The sequence below is a fragment of the Chiloscyllium plagiosum genome, unplaced genomic scaffold (genome assembly GCF_037043375.1).
Source record: "Chiloscyllium plagiosum isolate Xiang-an unplaced genomic scaffold, Cpla_swu_hap1 HiC_scaffold_2, whole genome shotgun sequence".
NCBI classification, from domain to species: Eukaryota; Metazoa; Chordata; class Chondrichthyes; order Orectolobiformes; family Hemiscylliidae; genus Chiloscyllium; species Chiloscyllium plagiosum.
Window position 1 is genome coordinate 149,641,735 of NW_028270140.1, and position 26,624 is coordinate 149,668,358.

General features: G+C 41.7%; 1 protein-coding gene across 2 annotated transcripts; it reads right to left on the reverse strand.

Annotated features, from left to right (window-relative positions):
• Window positions 1–299: 299 nt before the first annotated feature.
• LOC122556902 (PRELI domain-containing protein 1, mitochondrial-like) lies at window positions 300–26,401 on the reverse strand. 2 transcript variants are annotated; one of them, XM_043704158.2, is made up of 6 exons: window positions 26,247–26,401; window positions 19,726–19,872; window positions 17,641–17,866; window positions 15,969–16,082; window positions 13,934–14,012; window positions 300–1,925 (listed from the first exon to the last, which is right to left on the reverse strand). In XM_043704158.2, exons 2-6 carry the CDS (start codon window positions 19,815–19,817, stop codon window positions 1,786–1,788), a joined length of 651 nt encoding a protein of 216 aa, XP_043560093.2. In that variant the 5' UTR covers window positions 19,818–19,872; window positions 26,247–26,401; the 3' UTR covers window positions 300–1,785. The 2 variants fall into 2 exon arrangements, with proteins under 2 accessions (XP_043560093.2, XP_043560094.2); XM_043704159.2 differs by lacking the exon at window positions 26,247–26,401 and adding an exon at window positions 20,005–20,023.
• Window positions 26,402–26,624: the final 223 nt, after the last annotated feature.

Genomic DNA, 26,624 nt, shown 5'->3' on the forward strand with positions numbered 1-26,624 from the left:
TCAGCCTTTCAGGCCTAAGGGTAACAATGGATTCTTTTAGCACTGGGTTCTGAACATGAACACTACAACAGGGTATATGAAATGCATATATGATTGCTGCTGGAAATCCGAAATAAAAACTGAAAGCACTGGAGAAACCCAGCAGGTCTTACATCACCAGTGGGGAGAGCATCCGTCCGTCATTACTTCTTTGACATTTCAGACTAGGATTACTCCAGCACTCTCTGCTTTATGACATAAAGAAGACACTCATCTGTGTAGTACCAGCTCTGCTGTGGTTGAAAAGTGCAACATTTCACTGAGATTTTTCATAGACATTTATTAACCATTAAGAAAGGTAGTTCTGAAGGTTTGACAAACTATTAAATCTTAAGAAACTCTTTCTAAAAATACAGAATAAATTGGTAAACATTACCCGTCCAGTTAGACAATAATAGCACATTCAAGGTTAAAGAGGTTTCAGCAGCAAGGGCTTGTACAAAATTATTTTCTTCATCTTGAGGAAACCTGCCAGCATTCTAGTCCCCCTTCTTATCGCACAAACTTTGAAGCTATGAAATGCAGGCTGCTGGAGAAAAACATGAGGGCTCTACAGCTTCTGTTACCTGAGCAGAGAAGATTTTCTGGAAATATGCAGCAGCATCTGAGAAGTAGAGAGGACAGATAGACAAGACTCTTCAAGGAACTTAACACAGATGGCAAAGCTGTAAAGCTACAGTGCTAAACAAAAGAAAACAGAGAGACAGCAGAACACTCGCAGGGTAAAAGAAAAGCCATGGCTCTCCCTGTCCTTCCACAGCACTCACCTCTATATAAGGATTCCTATTATTTGCCAGATTGATGGAGCATAGGAACTGGACATGTCTACATAGTCTCATTTGCATGTCTTGCCATAATATCAGATCAAAAATTAAAATAAATAATCAAGTACTTGATTAAGATGGATGAGCTTAAATCTGAAATATTGACACATATTTTCAGATACTAAGTCAGCACATGTCCTTGGCCAGGATTTATTTCGGTAGCCAGATTGTCTACTTTTGATGGTCTACTGTTCGACACTTAAAAAAAGTTAAATTCATTTAAGAAATCTGGTACGACATCAAGAATCAAAGCTTTGCATATTACATCTAAGTAGCCAACGAGACAGTTTCTTGAATTTAGGCAAAAGAAAACAATTGAAAATAAATAATTCAGCATCTGATTAAGAACAGATCAGACAGAACATCACCACCTTAATTTTATTTGTAAAACTTAGTGCCCAGTTTAATCCATAATGCCCAAGGGACAAAACAAAATATCCAGGAAGGGAACTCCCGATAGGAATGTTAATTTTCATCAGTGTTTAACTGAAACATTGTCCTGGCTGTGTGTGTCACTTCACTGTCATGGAATACTGTTCGCTTCATTTATTAGTTAAAAGAATATTTGAAAAATTAAAACAAAGATTAAATCATTCCATTGAAATAAGCGTTATTGGGAGAGATGAAAAAGATCATAAAGCCTGTGGAAGCTGTTTTGAAAGGCTTGGTAACATACCTGCACCAGTATTATTCTAATCTATTGGGAATACTAAGGCTGTTTCTGTCATGGACACAGTAAAAATTAAAAGAAAAGTTAATGCTGTAAACATTCTGTGCACACAAGTAAAGACCATCAAGAAACATGAAACATTTGGGGCTTGCACTATAAACAATTGCTTTTTTCTTTCTAAAAACAAAGCAGATTATTTTATTCTCAAAAGGACTAAAGATGCAGTGTGCAAACATGGTCTTTCTTCCTGGATCAGACAAACTGTTTTGCCTTTTGTGGTGCTGCTTTGGATGCCAGATCCTTGGCTTTTTCTGTGGCTGCCAGTGCAGTCTCCTTTGCCTTCTCAGTCGCCTCTTTTGCAGTTTCTTTCAGAGTTTTAGGTGGCGACTCACCTGAAAAATATTACGGAAAAATAAAACCAGCAATGTAAGTAGGGTGTCAAATGAATTGCCTAATCTATTAGTTGTATCCAAAGTGGTTTACTCAATACTAATTCGATAAAAACCCAAGTGCTCCTGGTTGCAAATTAACATCTCTAAAATAATACAAATCTTTTTCTGACACAGGGACACTGAACTGAAACATTAAGTTTGTTCCCCTCCCCACAGGTGCAACCTGATCTGCTGAGTATTCCTGCAGTGGTCTTCAGATTTCCAGCACTTGCAATACCTCTCTTGTCAAATAAATCTTTCAACTTCACAGGACTAACTGAAATGTTAAATTCAGGTGCAACCTGCTTGTTAAGTGGTTGAAACTGAGCAGTTTATATCCCTGTGGCACTATATTAAGAACAAGAAGCTGAAAGTTCTCCCAATATTTCTCTCTTGATCACATATGTCAAAAACAGAATAACTGGTCAATGCTGCTGTGTTTAGTTTTGTCATGTGTAAATTGACCTGGTAACAGAGGCTTCAACTTGTCTCATTGTACACCTCCAAAAACTTCCAAAGCCACAACCACTTCCATCCAGAAGGACAAGGGCAGCAGATACATGGGAATACTGCAAATTCCACTCCAAGCCACTCTTCATCTTGACTTGGAAATGTATCGCTGTTCTGTCGTTGGGCATAACAACTGGAACTCCCACCCTAGGGGCATTGTGAGTGCCCCTCTACCACATGGATTTGAGCAGTTCAAAAAGAAAGCCCATGACCACCTTCTCAAGGGTAATCAGAGGCAATAAGTGTTGGCCCAGCCAGCAAGCCCCACATCCCATGAATGCAGAGAATTTAGGGCTGTGAAGTTGAGCTTGGCACAGCTGCTGAAGTTTTCCAGCTGATAATATTTTCTCTGTGGCAGATGTTAAGTTAACTGGCTAAAAGTTTCCTGCTTTCTGCCTTAACTCCGTTTTTCAAAAAGGAAGGATGTTTGATATCTTAAAGACCCTGAGATGAAGTCTAGCAGGGACTTGCACATTCGTCAGCTCACAGCTCTGACAATTTACTGAGTACCACTTCCCTGGTGACTGTAATTTTTCTGAGTTGCTCCCTCCCTGCCATTTCCTGATTTATTGGTGTTTCCGATAGGCATGAGGGCACTGCAGCCAAGGCATGGATGATGCTGGCATCATTTTCTTGGAGTGTGAGGTAGCCCGTTGTTACCTCTATAGTGAGCTGGGATGATGACTCAATGGGTCCAATTACAGAAGAAGACTGATGAACACAACCAAATACAAGTATTGTATGCTGGGAGGCCCATCAGAGTGGCTGTGCTCAAAGTCAAGGGGTATGGGGGAGGTTGTGTGGTGCTCAGATTGAGTGTTTTTGGTCTCTTGATCAAAAGGGATTGCAAGGTGTTGGAGTTGTAAAGCAAACTGACCTTCAATAGTGATTCTGCTGCCATCTCTTAGAATGACAGCACATGTTTGATAGTGTGAGCCTTTTTCCTCAGATGGTGATGTCTAACATGAGGGGACATAGCTTTAAATTGAGGAGTGATAGATATAGGACAGATGTCAGAGATAGTTTCTTTACTCAGAGAGTAGTAGGGGTGTGGAATGCACTGCCTGCAACAGTAGTAGACTTGCCAACTTTAAGGGCATTCCAAATGATCATTGGATAAACATATGGATGAGAATGGAATAGTGTCGGTTAGATAGGCTTCAGATTGGTTTCATAGGTCAGTGCAACATTAAGGGCCGAAGAGCCTATATTGCGCAGTAATGTTCTCTGTTTGCCCACCACAGTATCTCCAGCATTGAAGCTGCCAATCAGCTGAAATGATGCCAATGGAAGCAGTACCTTCCCATCCAAGCTGTCTGCAGTCCTGTCCTTACTCACCTCCCACCAGTCAGACTGCAGTCACGAGTACGGACCAACTTTTGAGTAACTTACTGTTACAAAATGCATGACTTCCTTTACAGAAAATATCATAAATCATTGTGGTCAATATGTTTTGGCAAGAGAGGTCAAATGATAAAGATTGCAAATGCATTTTGAATCACCTGAAATCTATATTTTGTACAGTGATCTTCCAACATTTTAACTTCAGTTCAATTAACTTTAAACGAAGACAAAGCTATTGGGGGAACAGCACTGTGCTGCTTAATGTGTAAATTTAAGAGAGCGAGCACCAATTGGGTGATCTAAATAGCAGGGCCTGTGACAAATCAGCATTGCAGGATGACTGATATCAGGACCTGCTCTACATAATTACAGATGGTGTTAGCTATGTGAACTAACACTATCATAAAGAAGCATGATTTGCAGCAGAGCACACAACTGTGACAAGTATCATTTTGTCACATTCATAAAAATGAATGAGGAGTAGGCCATTTGGCCCCTTAATCTTGCTTCATTATTTGATATGATCATCTATATCTGACCTGAATTCCAATTTCCTCTTTCCCCATATGCCTTGTTAGTCAAGAAGCCAGCTAACTCAGCCTTTAAAATATCCGACAACACACCCTCCTTAGCTCTGGGGTGAAGAGAATTTCACAGACAATCGAACTTCCGACAGAAAACACTTCTTATCAGAGTTTGTGCCTGGGGTTCTAGACGGCCAGCTCAGTGAGAGCACCATGTCATCATAGGGATGATCTTACTGAATGGTGGAGTAGGCTCAATGGCCAAAAGCCATAGTCCTGCTCTATTTCATACAGCCAAATGTAGGGACTGTGGCTGAAACACCCCTGTCACTGGGTTAGTCACTATACTTTTACCCTAAAACATATACTCCTCAAGAAAGCACTGGGATTAATTTAGAGAAGCGGTTTCAGTTCTGTCTAGTCTTAAGATTAATACAACGGACTTCCCTTAATGGTTTAAAAAAAGATACAAACACCGCTATTTTATACGTCAGTACAAAAAGAAACCGATCACAGGAGCAGGGGTAATGCTGCAGCTGGAATCTTCTCCTAACCTGCTCCTCTCCAGTCGCAAAAAGCAGAAGCGAATGTTGCAGCACCTGCAAAAAGAGAGTCAAGTGTGGCCACTGCTGCATTTTGGGGGAACTTGATGAAGTGGGAGTGGGGAATTCTGACTTTGTGCATTTAACAGATGATTGTCTTCTCAGGATGTGAATTTGAACTGAATTTATTGTCACGTGTACTGAGGCACAGTGAAAAGCTTTGTCTTGTGAGCAATACAGGCAGATCACAGAGTTAAGTTGCATAGATAAGTAAATAATAGGTAAACAGCGGCAAAAACAAAAACACAGGTACAGGTGAATGTTAAGAGTTTGCGAGTCCATTCAGTATTCTGTAAAAGATCCTGAATGGTCTTGAAAAGGTAAATGTGGAAAGGATGATTCCTTTTCTGAGGTGAGTCCCGAACTAGGGGCCACTGTTTTAAAAGTAGGGCTCAGCCTTTTAGGGCAGAGACACGTGGATTGTTTTGTCTCACAGGGTTGTACAAGTTCAGACATCTTTGCCTCAGAAGGCAATATAGGTGGAATCACTGAAAGTTTTTAAGATCTATAGACTCTTGTTAGGCAGGAGTATCCAAGGTTACCTGCAGTAGATGTGAACATGGAATTTGCAACACAAACAGATCCGCGATGACTTTAGTGAATGTCAGAGCAAACACAGGAAGCTGAATGGCTTTCTTCTGTGTCTTAATTCATACGTTCATAAGATTTTCTGGGAACGAGCTGCTACAGGAAGTGCTCCTCCTGTAGATCAGGGAAAGCAAGTCAGATATTGTGGTGGGGAGGGAAGAGGAGGAGAACTATTTTAGTTTAGAGTTAAATTGTAGTGCTTTTTTTAAAAGCTAATGTTAATACCCAAAGAGCAGAAGTCATTTTGAATCGTTGAATGAATAAGCAACTCCAATCCCTGGCAGACAACTGTATGAAATCTTATTGTGACTTGTGCAGGTTGTTCTGCTCTAAGGTGTGTTTCATTAACGCGAATTTGCTATAATGCGACTGACAAATTGGGAACACCGTTTCTAAAGCATGAACGTTTAAAACTTGTGTTGGCTGTAATGCGGTCACATCGCCAACACTTTAAGCGCTGTTTCCAAAGCGCGATTTTTCTGTAACACGGAGTTGCACAAGAACACAACGCTTGCGTTATAGATACGCTGACTGTGGATTTCTTCTCAGTACATGGGCTTCACTGGCGTGGTTCACTTATTGCCCATTTCTAGCTTCTCCTGAGAAGGCTCTTGATGCTGAGCCTCCATCTTTGTTGGTCACCTGATCTAATATCTCGAGTGACATGGTGTCATGCTTTGTTTTATGGTGTTCCTGTGAAAGCTGTTTTTGAAATGTGAGTCATTCAACAAGTAGAAGCAGCCATATGCTAAATGCCATCAGGTTAAACAGGCTTGTACTAAGCTGCTTTCTGATAGTCTGAAATTCCACTTGAATAATCGCTGTTTAAAAATGAAATCTTAGAAAAGGGACAAGAAAAATCGTAGATCAAAGTGTTCAAGTGATCATCACCAAAAAAAACATTGTATGGTGCAATTCCATTCCGAGGAACTGAAGTATAAAAGTCTACATATTACACACTGACTCATTTCCATATTTATGAGAACCACCATAACATCTTCACCCTATTCCTCACACTCCCTGTTAGATTTCAGCAAGAAAACACAAAGACATTTTGAGATTTTCCTAGGGACCAGTGAAAGAACGTTACAAAGTTAAATGCTACAAAACCAGAAATTGATGGCAAAACTCAGCAGGTCTTTGGCATTGTGGGGAGAAAGCAGAGTTAATATTTCGGGTCCAGTGACTTTTCATCAGAACTGACAGTAGCCATGAAAAAGTGGTATTTACGCTGAAGACAAGTTGGGGGAAGGGGGGCAAGAAGTGAGTGGAGACAGAGCTATGCAGGGAGAAAGGGAGAGATAATGAAAGGGGTAGATAGACCAAGAGATTATTGATAGAGGCCAAGACAGAAGTAGTTGAATAAGTGATAATGAGAGATGAGAGATGGAGAGAATAAATAGACTGTGCTGAAAGCAACCCATATCTTGACAGGACCATGGTCTTGGGGTGGTTTAAAAAAAAACATGGAATGATGGAATTAGGCTCTAACGTTACTGAACTCTATGTTGAGTCCTACAGGCTGCAGGGGCCCAAGCAGAAAATGAGATGCTGCTCTTCTGAAATGTTAGCTCGGGTTTCTCTCCACGGATGCTGCCCGATCTGCTGAACTTTTCCAGTAATTTCTGCTTTGGTCTTATTTCTGATTTCCAAAATTGGAAGTGCTTTCAGTTTTCGAGCTTGCACTGAGGTTCACTGGATCGCTGCAGCAGATCTGAGGCACGGATATTGGCGTGGGAACACAGTGGTGAGGGAAGTTCAGGATCATTTTTACGGATAGAATGTGGGTTCAGTCATGACGTGGATTGTTTTCAGCACAGCTCACCCATTCTCTCAGCTCTCGTTCTCACTTATTCAACTTCTCTTCTGCCCTGGCCTACCATTAGTAATTCCGATATCCGCCTCTCCTTTCCTTATCTCTCTCTGTGGGTTCTGTTTCCACCTACCGCTCATTTTTCAGCCCCCTCACCCCTTAAGCTTGCCTTCAGTATAAATACCTTTTCTTAGCTGCTAACAGTTCTGATGAACAGTCATCGGACTCATAACGTTAACTCTGCTTTCGCCCTGCAGATGCTGCCAGACCAGAGTTTCACCTGCAAATTCTGTTTTTGTTTCCGATCTCCAACATCCGCAATTATTTGTTCTATTTTAAATTTAAGTGCTACATTGTAGCAGAGGGTGGGAGTGAGTTTGGTCCGTATTCAGGCAAGTTGCTTATAGCAAATCTAACTGCACCTGTTACAAGTGCGTTGATACTCGCCCACTAATGGAACAGATAGCTGCAGTCCTTTGATAAATTTAAACAAAGGAGTTAAAGAGAAAGATTCAAACTTATAAGAACAATTACCATGTCAGACAGATGTTACAATTGTAAGTAGACTTTCACAATGCAATTGACTCTATTGTTTAATTGCATTCAATCAAAGAATAAACATGCTGCTACTAAAGCTAATTAAAGCTTTCCAATTCATTCACGGGATGTGGGTGCCATTAGCTGAACCAACATTTATTGCATGTCCCTAACTGCTCTTGTGAAAGTGATGATGAGTTGTGATCTTGAGCTGCTGCTATCCATGTGTTGTAGGTTGACCCAGAATATCATTCGATAGGGAGTTCTAGAATTTTGACCCAATGACCCAGAAGGATATATTTCCACGTCAGGTCGGTGAATGACTTGAAGGGGAACTTACACGTAGTGGTATTCCCACGTATATGCTACCACTATCCTTCTACGTGGTAGTGGGTCTGAAAGGTGCTGTCTATAAATCTTCAGTGAATTCCTGTAGTGTATCTTGTATTTAGTTCATACTGCTGCTACTGACCATCGGTGGTGGAGGGTGTGGATGGAGTGCCAGTCAGGTGGGCTGTTTTGACCTGGATGGTGTCAAGATTCTTGAGTGTTGTTACAGCTGCACCCATCCAAGGGAAGTAACTTGTGCCTCGTAGATGGGAGAAAGGAGGTGAGTTACTCACTGCAGCATTCCTAGCCTCTGGCCGAGCTCTGACCTTGGTTCTTAGTCTTTATTTTTGGGTAGTAGACTTCCTGAACAGAAATTTAATTATTGTGTGCCACAGTCAGAGGTTACATAGAACAGAAGTAGGCTATTCAGCCCCTCATGCCTGTTCTGCCATCCAATGAGGTTGTGGTTGATCTGTGGCCAGACTTCATATACTGTCTTTAGCCCTTACCCCTTAATATGTTTGCTGAAACAAAATCTCAGATTTAAAATTAACAACTGATTGAGCATCAACTGGCACATATAGAAGAGAGTTCCAAATATCTACCACCCTTTCTATCCTAAAATCTCTTATTGAATAGTCTGGCCTTAATTCTCAGGCAATGCCCACTAGTTCTAGAATCCCCAACCAGTGGAAATAACTTATCTCAATCTACCCCGTCTTTTCCTGTTAATATCTTGAAGACTTTGTTCAGATTACCCTTTAACCTTTTAAATTCTCGAGAAAACAGGCCTAATTTGTGTAAACTCTCTTCATAGCTCAAGCCCTGAAGTCGAGATGTTGTTTTTATAAACCTATCATGTACTCCCTCCAATCCATCCTTCCTGAGGTGTGGTGCCCTGCTCACAGCTCTCCAAGTCTGGTATAATCAGGGTTTTGCATAACTGCAGTATACTTGCTGCATCCTTGTACTCCAATGCCCTGGGTATAAAGGCCAGTGTTGCATTAGTTTCCTTGATTATTTTTTGTTCTTGCTTGTGTTCTCTTTGGACATCCACTATATTTAACTTCATACCATTTAGAAAAGTATTCTGATCTATCCTTTTCTTGGTCCAAAATGGATATCCTCACACTTGCTTACATTGAACAGCATCAGCTACACTTTTACCCATTCACCTAGGCTCTCTATTCACCTATGTCCCTTTATAATGTTGTACTATCACTTACACTGTTTACAATACCGCCTAACTTTGTGTTATCAGCAAATTTGGATATATATATATATAAAATTTTCTATGTAATTATTCAAGTTTTTAATAAATCACGTGAACGATTTAAGTCCTAACACATCCTTGTGGGACATGAATGGTCACATCCTGGCGATTTGATTAACTACTTTTTATCCCCAATTTCTGTTGCTGTAGGAGAGGCTGCAGACAGCAGGAAGAAGGTTTCAAAGGCATTTCGCAGATTTGGAACCAAAAAGACAATAATAGGGATTCTGGATGTAGGTTTGCTTGCTGAGCTGGAAGGTTCGTTTTTAGACATTTCGTCACCATACTAGGCAACATCTTCAGTGAGCTTCTGAATGAAGCACTGGTTGTGTAGCCCGCTTTCTATTTATATGTTTGAGTTTCCTAGGGTTGATGGTGTCATTTCCTGCGGTGACATTTCCTACGGTGATGTCATTTCCTGTTTTTTTTCTCGGGGTGGTAAATAGGGTCCAAGTCAATGTGTTTGTTGATAGAGTTCCGGTTGGAATATCATGCTTCTAAGAGTTGTCATGCGTGTCTCTGCTTGGCTTGTCCTAGGATGGATGTGTTGTCCCAGTCAAAGTGGTGTCCTTCCTTATCTGTATGTAAGGATACTAGTGAGAGAGGGTCATGTCGTTTTGTGGCTAGTTGATGTTCATGTATCCTGGTGTCTAGTTTTCTGCCTGTTTGTCCAATGCAGTGTTTGTTACAGTCCTTGCAAGGTATTTTGTAAATGACATTAGTTTTGCTTGTTGTCTGTATAGGGTCTTTCAAGTTCATTAGCTGCTGTTTTAGTGTCTTGGTGGGTTTGTGGACTACTGTGATGCCAAGGGGTCTGAGTAGTCTGGCAGTCATTTCCAAGATGTCTTTGATGTAGCGGAGAGTGGCTAGGGTTCTGGACGTGTTTTGTCTTCTTGTTGGGGTTTGTTGCTGAGAAATCGGCGGACTGTGTTCATTGGGTACCTGTTCTTTTTGAATACACTGTATCGGTGATTTTCCTCTGCTCTGCGTAGTTCCTCTATGCTGGAGTGTGTGGTGGATTGTTGAAATAATGTTCTAATGCAGAACAGGAAATTACATCACCAACCCTAGGACACTCAAACATATAAATAGAAAGCGGGCTACACCACTGGTGCTTCATTCTGAGGCTCACTGAAGATGAAGTACAGTGACAAACGTCTGAAAACAAACCTTCTAGCTCAGCGAGCAAACCCACATCCAGAACATCAAAACTGAGCTACAAATCTTCTAAAAACTTGCTAACAATAATAGAGACTTGCATTTCTCTACTGCCTTTCATGGTGCCAGGACATCCCCAAACATGGGGTGCATTACCTGCAGCTCAGACTGCAGCTCCAGGCAAAGCAGCACTTTGGCTCAAGGAAGTTGGGATTTGAGTTGAGCAGCTGCAGTTTGAGCCACAGACAATATACCACATCAGGGAGGGGGAGAAGTTACCTGGACGCTTTCTTCCTGGAGGTGGTCACAACGCCCAAGGATTTGGACTGTGATGAGGGACAGGAGGGTGTGACTGCAGGTAATAACTATCCGATAGTTACAAAGTTCTTGCAAACTATTTGGCTAAGAGTAGGCTCTGCAGGGAGGATGAGCAAACTGACCATGGCACTGTGGTACAGGGAGCCATTTAAGTGGAGTGGGGAAATAGGAATGTTGCAGTGGTAGGGGAATAATCACTGCCCTATGCAGCATGAGTGAGAGTCTCAAAGGCTCTGCTGCCTGCCCAGTGCCAGGCTTGAGAATATCTCCTCACAGCTGAAAAGGAATTTAAAAGCAGGAAAGCAGGGTTCCAGTTGTTGTCATCACCAGTGATACCAAAGACTTTGACCAGAAGTAGAAAGGATGTTCTGCCTAAAGAATTTGAACAGTTAGGGCTAAATTAAAAAGGAGAATTTCTAAGGTGATATTCTCAGGATGACTACCTGAACCACGGGTAACGAGGCATAAGGTATTTTTTAATAGAGTCAAGGAGTTAAACACTTGGCTCAAAGATTGAGTTTCAGTTCATGGAACACTGGCACCAGTAATGGGGTATAAGGAAGGTGTTCCGATGGGACGGGTCTCATTTGAACTGTGCTGGGACTGGTGTTTTGGCAAATCGAATATCTAAAGCTGTAGAAAGAGTTTTAAATTAAACAGGTGGGCTCTAAAGTGATGTGTGTATGTAGGTTTACAAAGGGTATAGCAGCATTTCAGGGTAGAGTTGCACAGACAGGGACAGATTACAATGATAAAAAAAATCAACATCTGGAGTCAATGGAAGATAATCAAACAGCAAAATTAATGTCTTTTTAAATATGCAAAAGATCAAAATAAATGAATTATCAGCAAAAGAGAGATTAATGGGTGTGATCCTATAGTAAAAACATGGTTACAATGAGATCAAAGCTGGAAAATCAATATTCAGGGGTCTGCACCTCTTCCAAAGGACAGGTAGAAAGGAAAGAGTGGTGGTGTAGCTTTGTCAGTCCAAGAGTGAATAAGTACAACAGCAAAAAATGATGTTGGATTAATGAAGTAGAATCCATGTAAATAATGGTAAGATATAACAAGGGGAGAAAGACAGCAGTTCATTAATCTGAAGAGAAGCAGTATTGTAGGACAGAAGATAAATCAAGGGGTAATGAGGACATATAAAAAGACAATACATTAATCATGGGTGACTTTAATCTTCATGTAGATTGGGAAAATCAAATTGGCACAGAAAGAGTTCATTGGTGAGGAAAAATTCATACAATGCATTCGGGACAGTTTCTTAAAACAATGTGAGTGGATATAACCCGTGATCGGGCTATTTATATCTGGTGATGCATAATGAGGTAGGTTTAATCCAAGATCTCTCAGTAAAATATCCTGTAGGGAACAGTAATCGTAACATAGTAGAATTTAGCATTCATTTCAAAAGCAAGAAACCGGATCAGAAATAACTGTGATAAATTTAAATAAGAGAAATAACATAGGAATGGGTGCTGCAGAAGACTGGAGAGAAGGTTGCAGGAAAAAAAATGGCTAATGAACCTGGCAGGTGTTTCAGAAAGTAGTCTATAGTTCACCACAAAAATATATCTCTGTGAGGAAGAAGGATTCTAGGAAGGGGAAAACCAACCACGTTTAACCAAGGAAGTTAATAATTGTATCAAATTGAAAGAAAAAAAACATACATGAGGGAAGATTAGTGGTAAGCCAGCAGAATGGGAAAGATTTAAACACCAACAAAAGATGGCCAAAAAAATGAACATTGAAGATTGACTAGGAAATAATATGAAGAAAAAGGTAAAAGCTTCTTTAAATGTATAAAATGGGAAAGGATAAGACCAGGAAGTACAGGAGCAGAAGCAGGTCATTCAGCCCATCAAGCCTGCTCCATAATTCAATTAGATCATGGCTGATCAGATAACCCTCAAATCCACTTTATCAGCATCTGCTGAGAGAGAAATGGAGTTAACATTGACTCTGAGATGACTCCTTTTCAGAGGAAGACTCGTGTCAGATTCAAAACATTAACTTTTTCTCTCCAAAGTCATTACCAGACCTACTGAGTTTCACCAGCACTTTCTGTTTTTGTTACTTTTCAGTGCGTCTGTGTAGAGAATTGCCAAGGTGCATCAAACCATACTGTACTGATGTGTGAAGTGTCACCAAGTCTTCATAGCCAAATCACGGTGATATATAAATGCACACAATTCCATCCAAATTATTATTGAAAAACTGCTATTTCACATACAAAAAGGGAATCTGAATTAGTCAAAGCAAGATGCTTTTAACAGTAGAGGATAATCCTTCTTTGAACATTTACAGGTAAAATTTTGTAATAGATACATTTGAGATGTATTGGTCTACTATTTTTGTCTACTGCAAATTAATTCATGGAAAATAAACTGGATTTGTTGTTTTCATTTGTACAAAAATTGCCTTTGATGTGTGATCATTCAGAGTGGCGACAATTTTATTCAAATTTCAATAAGTCACTCACAATAAGGAAAAAAAGAACTCATTGCTTAACCCAGGCTAGGCTCAGCCTTTTTAGTCAGAGAAGGTTGCTGATGATTTCATGTTGTGGAAGTCACAACATAAAAGACAAAACCAGCAGTCCATTTTTGGGGGGGGAATGGTTAGTCTGTTGCAAAACCCTGCTGGATGATTAGCAACCACTGACTCCACTGTAAGGTCTGATTCGAACTCAGCTGTATCTTTTGCAATTTGCAAAGTATTTCAACCAAGGCTTCATTGCGACAGACTATTTTGCATATAGGTTTTGCATCATATCACCACCATCTGGCATTCTATGCTTCTTTCACAAATTACGGTTATCTCCAGTAAAAGGTGTTTTGATTCTGGAAAAGGAATGGCCAAGTTCCACCCCATCAGAAAAAGCTCTTCAGCAAAATAAGTGTACAAAGACAGGCCTGGGAAGGATACAAAAAAAAGGATATTATAATTCATTTACTCACCTTGTAAATGAGCAAGAATATATTCAAATCCTTCTGTTGCTTTTAACTGATTTCTTCTAAATCTGGCAAGACCAAATTCCTACAATACAAACAAAAAACTTTAATCAAAACTTCACTTTACTTCTAAATAAGCAATTTCACATTTAAATGTGTCAATCGCTTGTGAGTGTTTATACAAATAGCGGTAACCTGTGAAGATACAATGGTGATGGGGCCACATAACTGGAGGCCTAATGTGAAAGAAGCAACTTCCTTCACGTGAAGGATTAGTTTCAAAGGCCAATGCATGGGAAAATGGATCTGAGCTAATCACTCTTCAGAGAACTGCTCATCAAGTCAATATAAACCGACAACGAATGAGCCCACTGACACACTGTAGACTAGTTTCTCATTTATCCCAAAGGCCCGTGAAAAATATGGAATGGTCAAAGTTTTGAAGGAGGCCATTCTGTCCCATAGTGTCCATGCTGGCTATCTGCAAGACCAGCTGAGTAAGTCCCAATCTCCCTTCCTTTCCCCGTGGCCCTGCTAATCTTCTCTTTCTATTTCTCCATTTATCTTTTAAAGGTCATGATTGACTGTGGCCCCATTACAATCTCAGGCAGTGCATTCCAGATCCCCACTTACTGCATTTTTCCCTCATGTTCCGTGGAAACTTAGGACTCAAAATCAGGATTAGACAGTTCTGCTATTCAATAAGGTCAAGATTGGTTTAGTTGTGGTCTCAAGCTCAGTTTCCTGCCCTGTAGTCCTTGACTCACTTATCTGTCAAAACTTCAACTCAACTTTAAATAAAATCAATGACTGACCTTCCATTACTTCCTGGGGAAGAGAATTCCATAGGCTAGCAAATATCTGAGAGGAAAAACTTCTTCGCAGCTTCACTTTAAAAAGGTGACCTCCTATTTTTAAACTATGTCCATGAGCTCCAGTCTCTTCACAGGAACAAACAAACTCTCAGTATCTACCACCTAAGACCCCCCACCCTCAGGATCTTATATTACAAGCCTTGTCTGTCCAATTTTCCTTATAGGACAACCCACTCATTCCAGGAGTGAGTTGAATGAACCTTCTCTGAACTACTTCTGATGTCATTGTTTCCTTGTTTTAAAAATAAGGAGCTCGAAACTATACACAGAACTCCAGATGTGGCCTCACCAAGACCTTGTACAGCTACGAGAAAACCTCTCCACTCTTATATTTCAATTCTCCACAGAATAAACACAACATTCCATTTGCGTTCCTAATTACTCAATGAACTTGTGTACTAACATTTTCCAATCATGCATGAGGTTACCCAGATCTCTCTCCATCTCTATGCAGTCTCTTACTATTGAGATAATATTCTTCTATAAGACACAGGAACAGAATCTTTTGGACCATCCAGTCCACATCATCACTCAATGAGATCATCATGGCTGATCTGATAATCAACTCCACTTTTTTTTGCTTTTTACCAATAACCCTTGATAACCTTACTGATCAAAAATTTATCTCCGCCTTAAATACACTTAACAACCCAGCCTCAACAGCCCTCTGTGGTAAAGAATTCCACTGCACGCTGAAAGAAGAAATTCCTTCTCATGTCTGTCCTAACTGGGTGACCCCTGAATCTGAAATTATGCCCTCTGGTCCTAGATTCTCCCACAGGGGGAAACAATGTCTCTACAGCTAGCATGTCAAACCCCTAAGAATCCTTTATGTTTCAATAAAGTCACCTCTCATTCCTCTAAATTCCAATAGTGTAGACCTAAACTATTCAACCTCTCCTCATAAGAAAATTCCTCCAGAATCAGGATTAATCTAGTAAACCTTCTCAGACTGTAGAGTGGGGGGTGGGGGGGCCTGAGCAGGATGTTCTTAGGAGGGTCGGTAATGAATCGAAGGGTCGAATAGCTTCTTTCTGTAATGTAGGGATTCTATGGATTCTAAATCTTCCATCAATGAAAACAAGTCCTGTGTTTGGTTGATAACATTTTACATGTTGTTTTACAGAATAACTGATGAAAGAACAGAAAAACTAATAGGCCATTACCTGTATTGCTCGAGAAAAACCAAACACATTTGAAGTGACCCACGCCTCACGTTGTACGTGTGTCCATGCCAGATTTTCTGGATTTGGACGATAAATACATTTCTCCTCTACCTGCTGAAGTTGATTAAAAAAATATGCAGTTTGAGAAGTCTGAAATCATTGAAACTTTTCTTCTGTCATCTTCAAATGGGTTGAAAAGCCACATTTACCACAAGATTTGAATCAAAAGTCTGACAATAAACTTTCGCTTGATCTTACATTTGCATGAGAAAAGTGCTGTTTGGTTGGCAGTGGAGGTGTTACTGTGGAGAACCCCTATCCCTCACACTTCTGTTTAATTCAAAACTGGCATAATGCCTGGACATGTTTCTCTGTCCTTTGGAGGGCAAGTCCCTACAAAAACATATTCTAATCAGTACAAGTGAGCCCACATTGAGAGTCTGATTGATAATCTTAAACGGCTTGTTAGTGCAATTCTTTGCACACACATTACTGTTCAGCACATTCTATCCAATTGTGAATGCTATCTAACAATGGACAGTATGTAGAGTTTTGCTCAACCAAGCACAGACTGGTTGAGTACAGTTAGTATTTTGCCTGTTGCAAACAACTGAAGGGATATGTTGCTTGATACGATCCATGAGTTAACGGGATGTGTAGCCTATGTATCTGGCATTGCACTGGCATGGAAATTCACATATCATGTTGTGTGATAGGCAGGGCATGTTTCTGACTGGACTCAGCATCCTGTTAATGGTGCATACTGTTCATGTCCATACTGCCTAGTTGCAGAGTAAAATGGTTAGCTTCACCTGTTGCTCAAATTTTTGACATAGTTATCCTTCCTGACACTGTGAGGTAGACTGAGTATATTTCAGGAGAAAGTGAGGACTGCACATGCTGGAGATCAGAGTTGAGAGTGGTGCTGGAAAAACATAGCCGGTCAGGCAGCGACATTACCCAAGGCCCTACTTTTAATTGTATAAGTCTTGCCTTTGTTTGTTTTCCCAAAGTGCAATACCTCATGCTTATTGTAAACTCCATCTGTCACTCTGTTCCTGATGAAGAGCTTATGCTTGAAACGTCAACTCTCCTGCTCCTCGGATGCTGCGTGATTAGCTGTGCTTTTCTAGCACCACATATTTTGACTCTGGGTATAGTTCAGGTCCAATATTGGCCTAAGACCCATCTGTTGCTCTTTGTTGGAACTTGCTATGTATAATTTAACTGTAATGTTTATGAATCTGGCTAGTAGTTCTGGCCGAAGAATTATTATTGGCCTAATCCTGTGCCTATTTTGTACGTTAGGATGGCAGGAGATCTTCCTTTTCTTCTCAGAAGCTGTTATGGGATCTCTGGCCTGAAGAAACAAGCATGGCCTTAACTTGACATATCATTCACAAAGTAGCAACTCCACGACACAATCCTAAATTATACAGTCAACCTAGATTCAGTGCTCAAGCCATACAATCTTCTGACTCAGATAGGAGAGTACAACCGTTGAGTTTGATATTTACTGTATTCACCATCACTGAACAAAATCAACAAAAATAGTTGGATCTTTATTCAAATTCATGATCAATGATGCATTTCCTTTAAAAATAAACTCATATGAAATGCTTGAGAAAACGGGAAGCACAGTCTTGAGCAGTCAGCATGGAGATGAACTTACCATGAGGCGGGTGTGATTAATATTCCATGTTAACGTGGTAAATGTTCGGTTTTGAAGATCAACTATGGAATCCTCGACAACAAAGACAGATTGTGCCAGGTTAGCAGGGAACACCATCTCTCCCCAACGAGGCAGGCGGTTAGTCTTTGTAAACAGACGTCTAGAAAGTAGCTTGTTGTCCGAGGTTACCTCACGGTAAATCACATCTTCAGTTAATACATGTTTGCTGAAATGGAGAAATGCGCACACTTTGGAATTGTATTTAAACAGAATATAATACATTTATTATTTCTGTGTTTTCATCAATTTTCTTCTTATTGATTTGATGTTAGGTATATTGTAACAAAACATTATACAATCATAATATTTTAAAAAACTGTTCAGCCACGATACAAACAACAGTGTTCATTTATGATACAAACAGCTTAAGTTAACAGACCACATACATTATTTAATGTCAATGTGGTTCTTCAAATGCACATAAGGGAAACCTGATCTGATTCTGCCTTCTCACTGGTAATTAAATGGGCCACACCAATGTATGGAGAATGGAACAGCAGTGGGGGGTTGGAATCTCAGATAGCTACAGCACAAGATGAAGCCTCTTGACTTAGAATTTCCTCCACTCTTGTGAAGGGTAATCCAGTTATTCCCATACTTTTATCATATTTAGATCATAAAACCATAAGAAATAGGAACAGCAATTGGCCATTCGGCCCCTTGAGCTTGCTCTGCCATTCAATAGGATTTTGGCCGATCTGATACTGCTTACGCCCACCTTCCTGCCTTTTCCCCATAACCAATGATTCCACGAAAGATCAAGAATCTATCTATTTAAACCTTAAATTTGTAGAAAGACTGGCCAGAGTGGGAGGATTTGAGCTATAGGGAGAGGCTGAATAGGCTGGGGCTGTTTTCCCTGGAGCATCGGAGGCTGAGGAGTGACCTTATAGAGGTTTATAAAATTATGAGGGACATGGATAAGATAAATAGATAAGGTCTTTTCCCTAGGGTGGGGGAGTCCAGAACGCGAGGGTATAGGTTTAGGGTGAGAGGGGAAAGGTATAAAAGGGACCGAAGGGGCAACTTTTTCAGAAGGTGGTATGTGCATGGAATGAGTTACCAGAGGAAGTGGAGGCTGGGACAACTGCAATATTTAAAAGGCATCTGGATGGGTATATGAATAGGAAGAGTTTGGAGGGATATGGGTCGGGTGCTGGCAAGTGGGACTGGGTTAGGTTGGGATAGCTGATTGGCATGGATAAGTTGGACCGAAGGGTCTGTTTTTGTGCTGTACATCTCTATGACTTTGCCCCCACTGATCTCTGTGACAAGGAGTTCCAAACTCTCAACCCTCTGTGAGAAATTCTTCATCCCCATCTTAAATTGGAGCCCTTAATTTTGAGATTACGCCATCATGGTTCTAAACTCTTCCACGAGGGGGAATATTTTCTCAACATTCACCTTGTCAAGTTCCTTAAGAATGTTATATGTTTCAATGTGATCACCTAAATTCCAATGGGTAGATTCTCAACCCGTTTCGACTTGACATGTCTCCATCCGAGAGATCATCCTAGTAAACCTACTTCTGAACTGCCTCCAATGAAATAATGTACTTCCTTAAATAAGGGGACCAAAGCTGCTTACAGTTCTCCAGACGTGGTCTCCCCAGCGCCTTGAACAGGTACAATAAAATTTCTCTGTTCTTATGCTCCAACCCCCTTGAAATGAGGGCCAACATTGCACTAGCCTTCCTGGTTACCTGCTGCACCTGTGCACTAGCTTTCTGTGCAATGTGTGTGCAACACTTCTCCTTCACAAGTATTGATCCAGTTCCATTGTGAAGGCTCTGACAATATCTGCACCCATTAGTTTCTCAGTAAACACGGCAAACAGATGTGAGATTGGGTCATAAAATTACTGGCACTTCAAAACAGAAAGGCTGGAAAGGATGTGGGAGTGAACTAGTCTCAGTAGACTAGCTTAACTCAAAACATTCAAAAATGGTTTGGGGCTGATAGAAATCCTCTGCTCTACACCCAAAAAAAAAACCCGCAGACCACCTAAACAATAGCAGAGACATACCTGAATGGATTTGGATATCGTTGCCAAAATGCAGAGGCAACTTGGTCCCACGTGCTCTTGAGAGTAGATACATCAAAGAAGTGTTTCACCATGATTACTACCCAAGGCCTTTCAGCCTTCACATACGTACGGGAGCTATACAATCACCTGTAGAGAGGAACAGAAAGTTAGACATCTAACCACAAACTGCACTTGTTTCCTGTCATGCTGGAAAGAATAAATAAGAGGATTCAGATTGTAGTTGAATGTGTTTAATCAGATTGTGCATCTCAACTTCACCTTGGTACTGTAACCCTCAGTTAACAAAAATCCATCAATTCGAGTTTTGAAAATGTGCAATTGACCCCGGCCTCCACTGGTAAGGATGCTTCCCAAGTGACCCAAATTATGTCTCTGTTCTGGACTCGCTCACAAGACAAAATTATTTCTCTCTATCTAAGCTGTTGAAATCCTACAGGCATCAAACGGAGAACCACTTAATCCTCTAAGCGGACTACTTTTCTACTAAAGGCTGATTAGGTTGCTCCATAGAGAAGTGTCACTGGAGTAGTAAAAATACACACACACACAAACTCCTTTGGAGACATGGGTGCAAATCACATGTCACAGACTGAATTTGAATTCAATAAAAAGTCTACTGGCAACTATGTAATCATTGCTGATGGTTGTTAAAAACTGATAACACGTCTGGAAACCAACTTGAGATTATTTATTTGTTTATGAGATGTGGGTGTCACTGACTGAGCCCGCATTTATTGTCCATCCCTATTTGCTCTGGTGGTGAGCCGTGTGTTTGAACTGGGGCAGTCCAGGTGGTGAAGATACATCTACAGTGCTGTTTGGAAGGGAAGCCTTGGACTTTAACCAAGCAACAGTGATGGAATGGTGACACAGTTCCAAGTTGGGTAGTGCATGGTATGTGGGAAACTTTGTTAAAAGGAGGCATTTATCAAGTTGCCAGGGTCATAAATCACAGTAAGGAATGAGATAGGAGACAGAATTGAATTACCAGGGCTTTGAGCACCAGATTGCTGGCGAGGAGCTATTTGTAGCTTGAAGCTTGACATTTCACTCCATAGTAACATATGGACAAGCAACCAAACACAACGCAGCCGTGGAAATATATTTGGGACGTAAGTTAGATATTTGGATGAAATGTTATCTACAAAACAACATTTACTTGGATTTTCAGAAGGCTTTGTTCCACTGGTGAGATTTTTAAGGCTCATGGAATAAATGACAAATCAGCCAACTGTGCTGAAAATCTCTCTCAGCAACAGAAAAGGATGGAATAAGATTGGTCAGGCTACTCGGAGAAAGAATGTGATGGCATTGAATTTGCCCAACTTATCAACAATTTGTGGAATATGTTTTAAATTTGCTGATGATAATAAATCTGTATAAAGGATATCCATAATATTGTATCAGTTTTGCCAATGGCAGAACCTTCACAGAATGATTTATCACTTCACACAGATCCTATCAAACCACATGGCGAAGTAAAAAATGCCCTAGAGATAAACAGATTCAAAGAGATGTGGATCAATGAATGAAATGGGCTGTTGGTGAGCTGGATGGATTTGAGATGGAGATGTAAAGTTAATGGCAATGAAAGGATAAAACTGTACATAGTAAAAGCTGAAACAGAAAATCATATATTTGCTAATTGAAAGGAGCTGAGGATTATCCGATCAGCTATGATCTCATTCAATGGCACAGCAGTCTTGATGGGCTGAATGGCCTATGTCTGCTCCTACATCTTATGGCCTTAAGACTTATTAACATCTAATTTTCTAGTGAGACTTCCTGCTTCATGTATGGTTTCCTCCCTTTTGCCCCTTCAGATTTGAATTGGCCTTGGGCAATTGTGTGAAATTACTCAGAGCGTAGTAAGGGTATAGAATGCTTTGCCTGCAACGGTAGTAGATTCGCCAAGTTTAAGTGCATTTAAGTCGTCATTGGACAGGCATATGGACGTACATGGAATAGTGTAGGTGGGATGGGCTTCAGCTTAGCATGACAGGGCAGCGCAACATCGAGGGCCGAAGGGCCTGTACTGCGCTGTAATGTTCTATTACACAAATCTAAAAGGAGTTTAGCAACACAGCCCACAGAATGCAGCTCATTGTTTAACTGTGTGTGTGTGTGTGCGCGGACTGGGGACAAGAGAGAGAGAGACAGTAAAGAGGGCAGAGAGAATGTTTAACGCACAAAAAAACTCCATGTGATAAAACAGAAGACTGGGAAAAGCTGTGGAGCAGGAAAAAAAGAGACCAAAAAGCTCAAGTGCCACTGGGCACACACAGCGCCACTTCTTGTTCTATCTCGCAACATCAGCAGTGGAATCATTGTTTTAACCGCAAGTTATAGTCATTAAGCACCACAAATTCAGACACAGTTGTAACGGTCCTGAGATGTCCACAGACAAGGCCAGATAGAGATGAAAATTGTCTCACTAAGCATCAAATGTCCAGCCAGCTTGACAGGCTGAACTGCTCCTTCTCACATACTTAAAACAGCATCGAGCTCACCTTTGTCTCCACACACTGCTAGATCATGTTCAGACAAGGGAATTCTGGAAATTCTTGCATCTGTAGCACAGCCTCTGCATAAAACTGGTGACACTAGTAGATTCGGATCATACTGGGAACCATCCTGCTCTGCGTGACTCAATGCAGATCTATGAGCACGGAGGTGATAACATCAAATTTAGAGAGTCAGTGGTGGGTGGCTGACTGTTGTTGACAGCCCAAATGGGAGAAGAAACAAGGGCATGACTGAAGGCTGTGATGATACACGAGCTGAGACAGGATGGAGATGGATAATAGTACAATTGGAAAGATAGGTGACATTACTGTTGGTGAGAAAAATTGGTTGCATCTCAGGTTCAAATATAACACCAAGGCTGCAAAGAGTTTGGTTTCACAGCCTTAGGATATCCTAAAACATTTTACATCCAATGCTTCATTTATGTAGTTTAGCAACTATGTAATGTAGAATTCGCAGGAGCCAACTTGACCACAGCAAGCTCCCAAAAATAGCATTGACATAATGTCCAAATTATTATTTTTTAAAAAATGCTGTTGATTATGCAATTAATATCAGCCAGGAAAGCTGTTTCTCTAAGCTGGTCATTGAACCTTTTATGTCCCCATATGAGGGGGCAAACAGAACCGTTGATGTCTCATTCTCTCAGTCTTACATCGACAGGTCAGCCTGGATTCTGTGCTCACTACGACAGACCTTGACTTTTTCAAATCTGTAAATTGTCCCATCTCGGAGAGTTCCTTCCCAGTACGGGGCATCAAATATGGACAGAATAAAACAATCCCTCTTCCAGCAAATTTTCTAAATTATATATCAAATAGTTTGAATGTTAATTGTCTCCACTGCTTCATTACCAAACAGCTTTCAGTAGCCAACTGGATGTGCTACCTTGGGCCTTTAACCACAGTGAGTAATATCGTGCAAGAAATGTAACCTGAAACTCAGGAAGTGACTCAATGTAGCTTTGAGATTGACGTCACTTGCTGCAGGAATTGCATCAATTTTGGGGTTTTGAATAATTTCTAGGAAGGTCTTCAACCAAACTACCATGTATAGGATATTACTGTCACCAATGTTTGTATCCTGTGGTTTGGGTTATTGTTTAAAATGCAAAATGTTTATCTGACTGATGGATTACTAGCCCAATGACACTACCCTGTCACCAGTTACTGGGCTGGCATGCTATTTCTCATGTAATCTCAAAAGTTACACATTTAAAAAAGTACGCAGAGTTCCCCAATTTAGCTGTCTTTCAGATTCAGACTGATAGAAAGCATCGACCAGGTAACCGTGCTTCACAAGGGTTACTATTTATTAGAACTACATAGATTCTAGCTACAGATAAATAATTATGAATTGCTGACATACAGCTTTATGGTCAGCTCAGCTGCCTAGTTTATAATGTAGAGAGACACCAACTATTGGAGTTCAACTCCCGCACCAGCGAAGGTTACTGTGAAGGAGTGTCCTTCTCAATTTCTGACCTCACTTCAGGAATGCTGCTGTTTGTGCATGTTTGAACCAAGGCAGTAATGAGGTCAGGAGCTGAGTGGCCCTGGTGGAACGCAAATGGGAAATGAGAAGGTTATTGCTGCTTGATAGCATTTGATAATACCTTCCGTCACTTTATTGATGATCGGGAGTAGAATGATGGGTGGCAATAGGCTGGTTTGGATTTATCCTGTTTTTTGTGTACAGGACATACCTAGCCAAACTTCCACATCAGGTCGATGCCAATGTTGTAGCTGCACTGGAATAGCTTGGCTAGGGAGGTGACAATTTCTGGAGTGCATGTCTGCAATTCCATTGTCAGAGTGCTGTCAAGACCCATAGACTTAGCAGTGTCCAATGTCTTCAGCTATTTCTGGATATCATGTGGATCAAATTGGCTGAAAACTGGTATCTGTAATGCTGGGGACCACTGGAGGAGGCAGAGGTGGATCATCCATTCAGTACTTCTGGGTAAAGATTGCTGTGAATGCTTCAACTTTGTTTTTTGCACTGACGTGCTGGGTTCCTCCATCACTGACGATGGGGATATTTGTGCAGCAACCTCCTCCTCCAGTGAGTTGGTTAATTCACAACTGAATGTGGGAGAACTGCAGAGCTTCGATCTGATCTGTTCTTTGCAGAAAAGTTTGGCTCTGTCTATCACGTACTGCTGATACTGTTTGGCATACAAGTGGTCTTTGTTTTGAAGCTTCACCAAGTTGACACTTCATTTTCAGGTATGCCGGGTCCTGCTCCTGGCATGTCCTCCTGAACTCTTCACTGAGCCAGGGTTCATCCCTTTGCTTGGTGGTAAAGGTGAGTTAGAGGTCATGCTGGGCTATGAGACTGCAGTTTGTGTTTCAAGTATAATTCTGCTGCTGCTGACAGCCCACTGCACCTCATGGATGCCCAGTCTTTAGTTGTTAGGTCTGTCCCATTCATAATGTTATAGTGCCCCATATGACAGAGAACACCGTTGGTGTGAAGATCGGTTTGTCTGTGCTGGCTGTCCGAATGGGCAATTTAACAAGTGCCACTCCCCCAGTTTATCTCCTTGTAATCCTGCACTTTCTTCCTCTGCAGATAGTAATCAAACTCCCTCTGAAGTACCTTGAATGAATATGTTTCCACCACACTATCAGGCAGTGCCTTACAGATCCTAGCCTTCACTGCATGAAAACTCTTTTCATCATCTCGCCCTTGTTGTGTTTGCCAATTTCTTTGAAATCGAGCCCTTATGTTCTCCATCCATCTATATGTGGGAACAGTTTTTTTTCCACATACCTATAGTGCCAGACCCACAGTGACTCTGGATACTTCAAATCAAACATCCTCTTTTCCAAGGAAAAACTCTTCAATCCATGAAAAATGAAATTCATCACAAGAAATCCCTTAATGAATTTTTTTCTGCACCTGCTCTAATGCCAATCAGAGTCATAGAGTTTTACAGCAAAAAGTAAGGCTCTTCAGTCCGCTGATCAAGCACCTATCTACCCTAGTTTTACTTTCCAGCACTTGTAGATTTTACATTCAATCTGTTCAGACATGATTGACACAGAGAAACAGAAATTGCCGGAGAAACTCAGCAGGTCTGGCAGTACCTGTGAGGAGAAAACACTGTCAACATTTTTAAAAAAGATTAATTAGATTCGATTCCCTACAGTATGGAAACGGGCCCTTCGGCCCAACAAGTCCACATCCACCCGACCCATTCCCCTATATTTATCCTTGACTAATGCACCTAACACTATGGGGCAATTTAGCATGGCCAATTCAGCTGACCTGCACATCTTTGGATTGTGGGATGAAACTGGAGCACTCCAGAGGAAACTCCCGCAGACACAGGGAGAATGTGCAAACTCCATACAGACAGTCGTCCGAGGCGGGAATTGAACCGGGTCCCTGGCGCTGTAAGGCAGCAGTGCTAACCACTGAGCCACCGTGCTGTGAACTGAACAGCGACAGGACACAAAATGTTAAGTCTGTTTTCACTCCATGGTGCTGTCAGACCTGCTGGATTTCTCCAGCAATTTATGTTTAGATCTCCAGCATCCGCAGTTCAGGGTTTCACGTGATGAGACAACTCCGGAGCAGGTGGGACGTGAATGCAGGTATTCTGGCCCAGAGGCAGGGACACTACCACCACGCCACAAAGGCCCTCACCCACAACCCTTGCAATTCTCGGGGGGGGGGGGGGGGAATAGTTGCTATTTCAGAGAATGCTGTCAACACACCTCGGGCCCTGAGCCTGGGCCTCCTGACTCAGAGGTAGGGACAATACCACCTCGCCACAAGGGCCTGGGTATGCTCTGGCGCTTTAAGTGATCATCTAAATGTTTCCTAAACACTGCGATGGCTCAGTCTGAGTTGAGAAGGTGACAGTTTCGGTCTTTCCACGTGGGGAAGGAGCCTTTTCTCATTGAAAGCAGAGTCAGTGTGACCTCCTGGTCCTGAGAGCAGGCCTCTCCCTGACACTCACTCACCTTAACCATGGCCAGGCTCGGCCCGCCAGCACCGCTATCACCTCCAGCTCTCTTCCCTTCCCCTCCAAACTCGTCTGGACCCTTTTCGAAGCAGCGTTTCCTCTCACCCGCCCCCCCCATGTGCCGTTACTCCTCGCCGCCCATCGCCACCAGCCCGCGGCACACCTCGCTCGCCATCTCCTTCCAGCGCAAGGAAGCTGAGTCCCCGCCCCCACAGTCCTCCCAAGGCGACCTCCCACCCGCTGGTGGCGCTGTGAGCGGTCCTCCCAGCGGCGGGGGGCGCTACGCACGCGGTCCTCCCAGCGGCGGGGGCGCTACGCACGCGGTCCTCCCAGCGGCGGGAGCGCCGTAATTCCGGTCCTCCCAGCGGCGGGGGCG

Bases quoted from the DNA above. Each gene is read 5' to 3' on its own strand.
- LOC122556902 (XM_043704158.2), bottom strand. From the start codon at position 19,817: ATGGTGAAACACTTCTTTGATGTATCTACTCTCAAGAGCACGTGGGAC. The intron at 17,867-19,725 runs GTATGTCTCTGC...TCTCCATTTCAG, and splicing joins CGATATCCAAATCCATTCAG to CAAACATGTATTAACTGAAG. The intron at 16,083-17,640 runs GTAAGTTCATCT...AATCAACTTCAG, and splicing joins TTAATCACACCCGCCTCATG to CAGGTAGAGGAGAAATGTAT.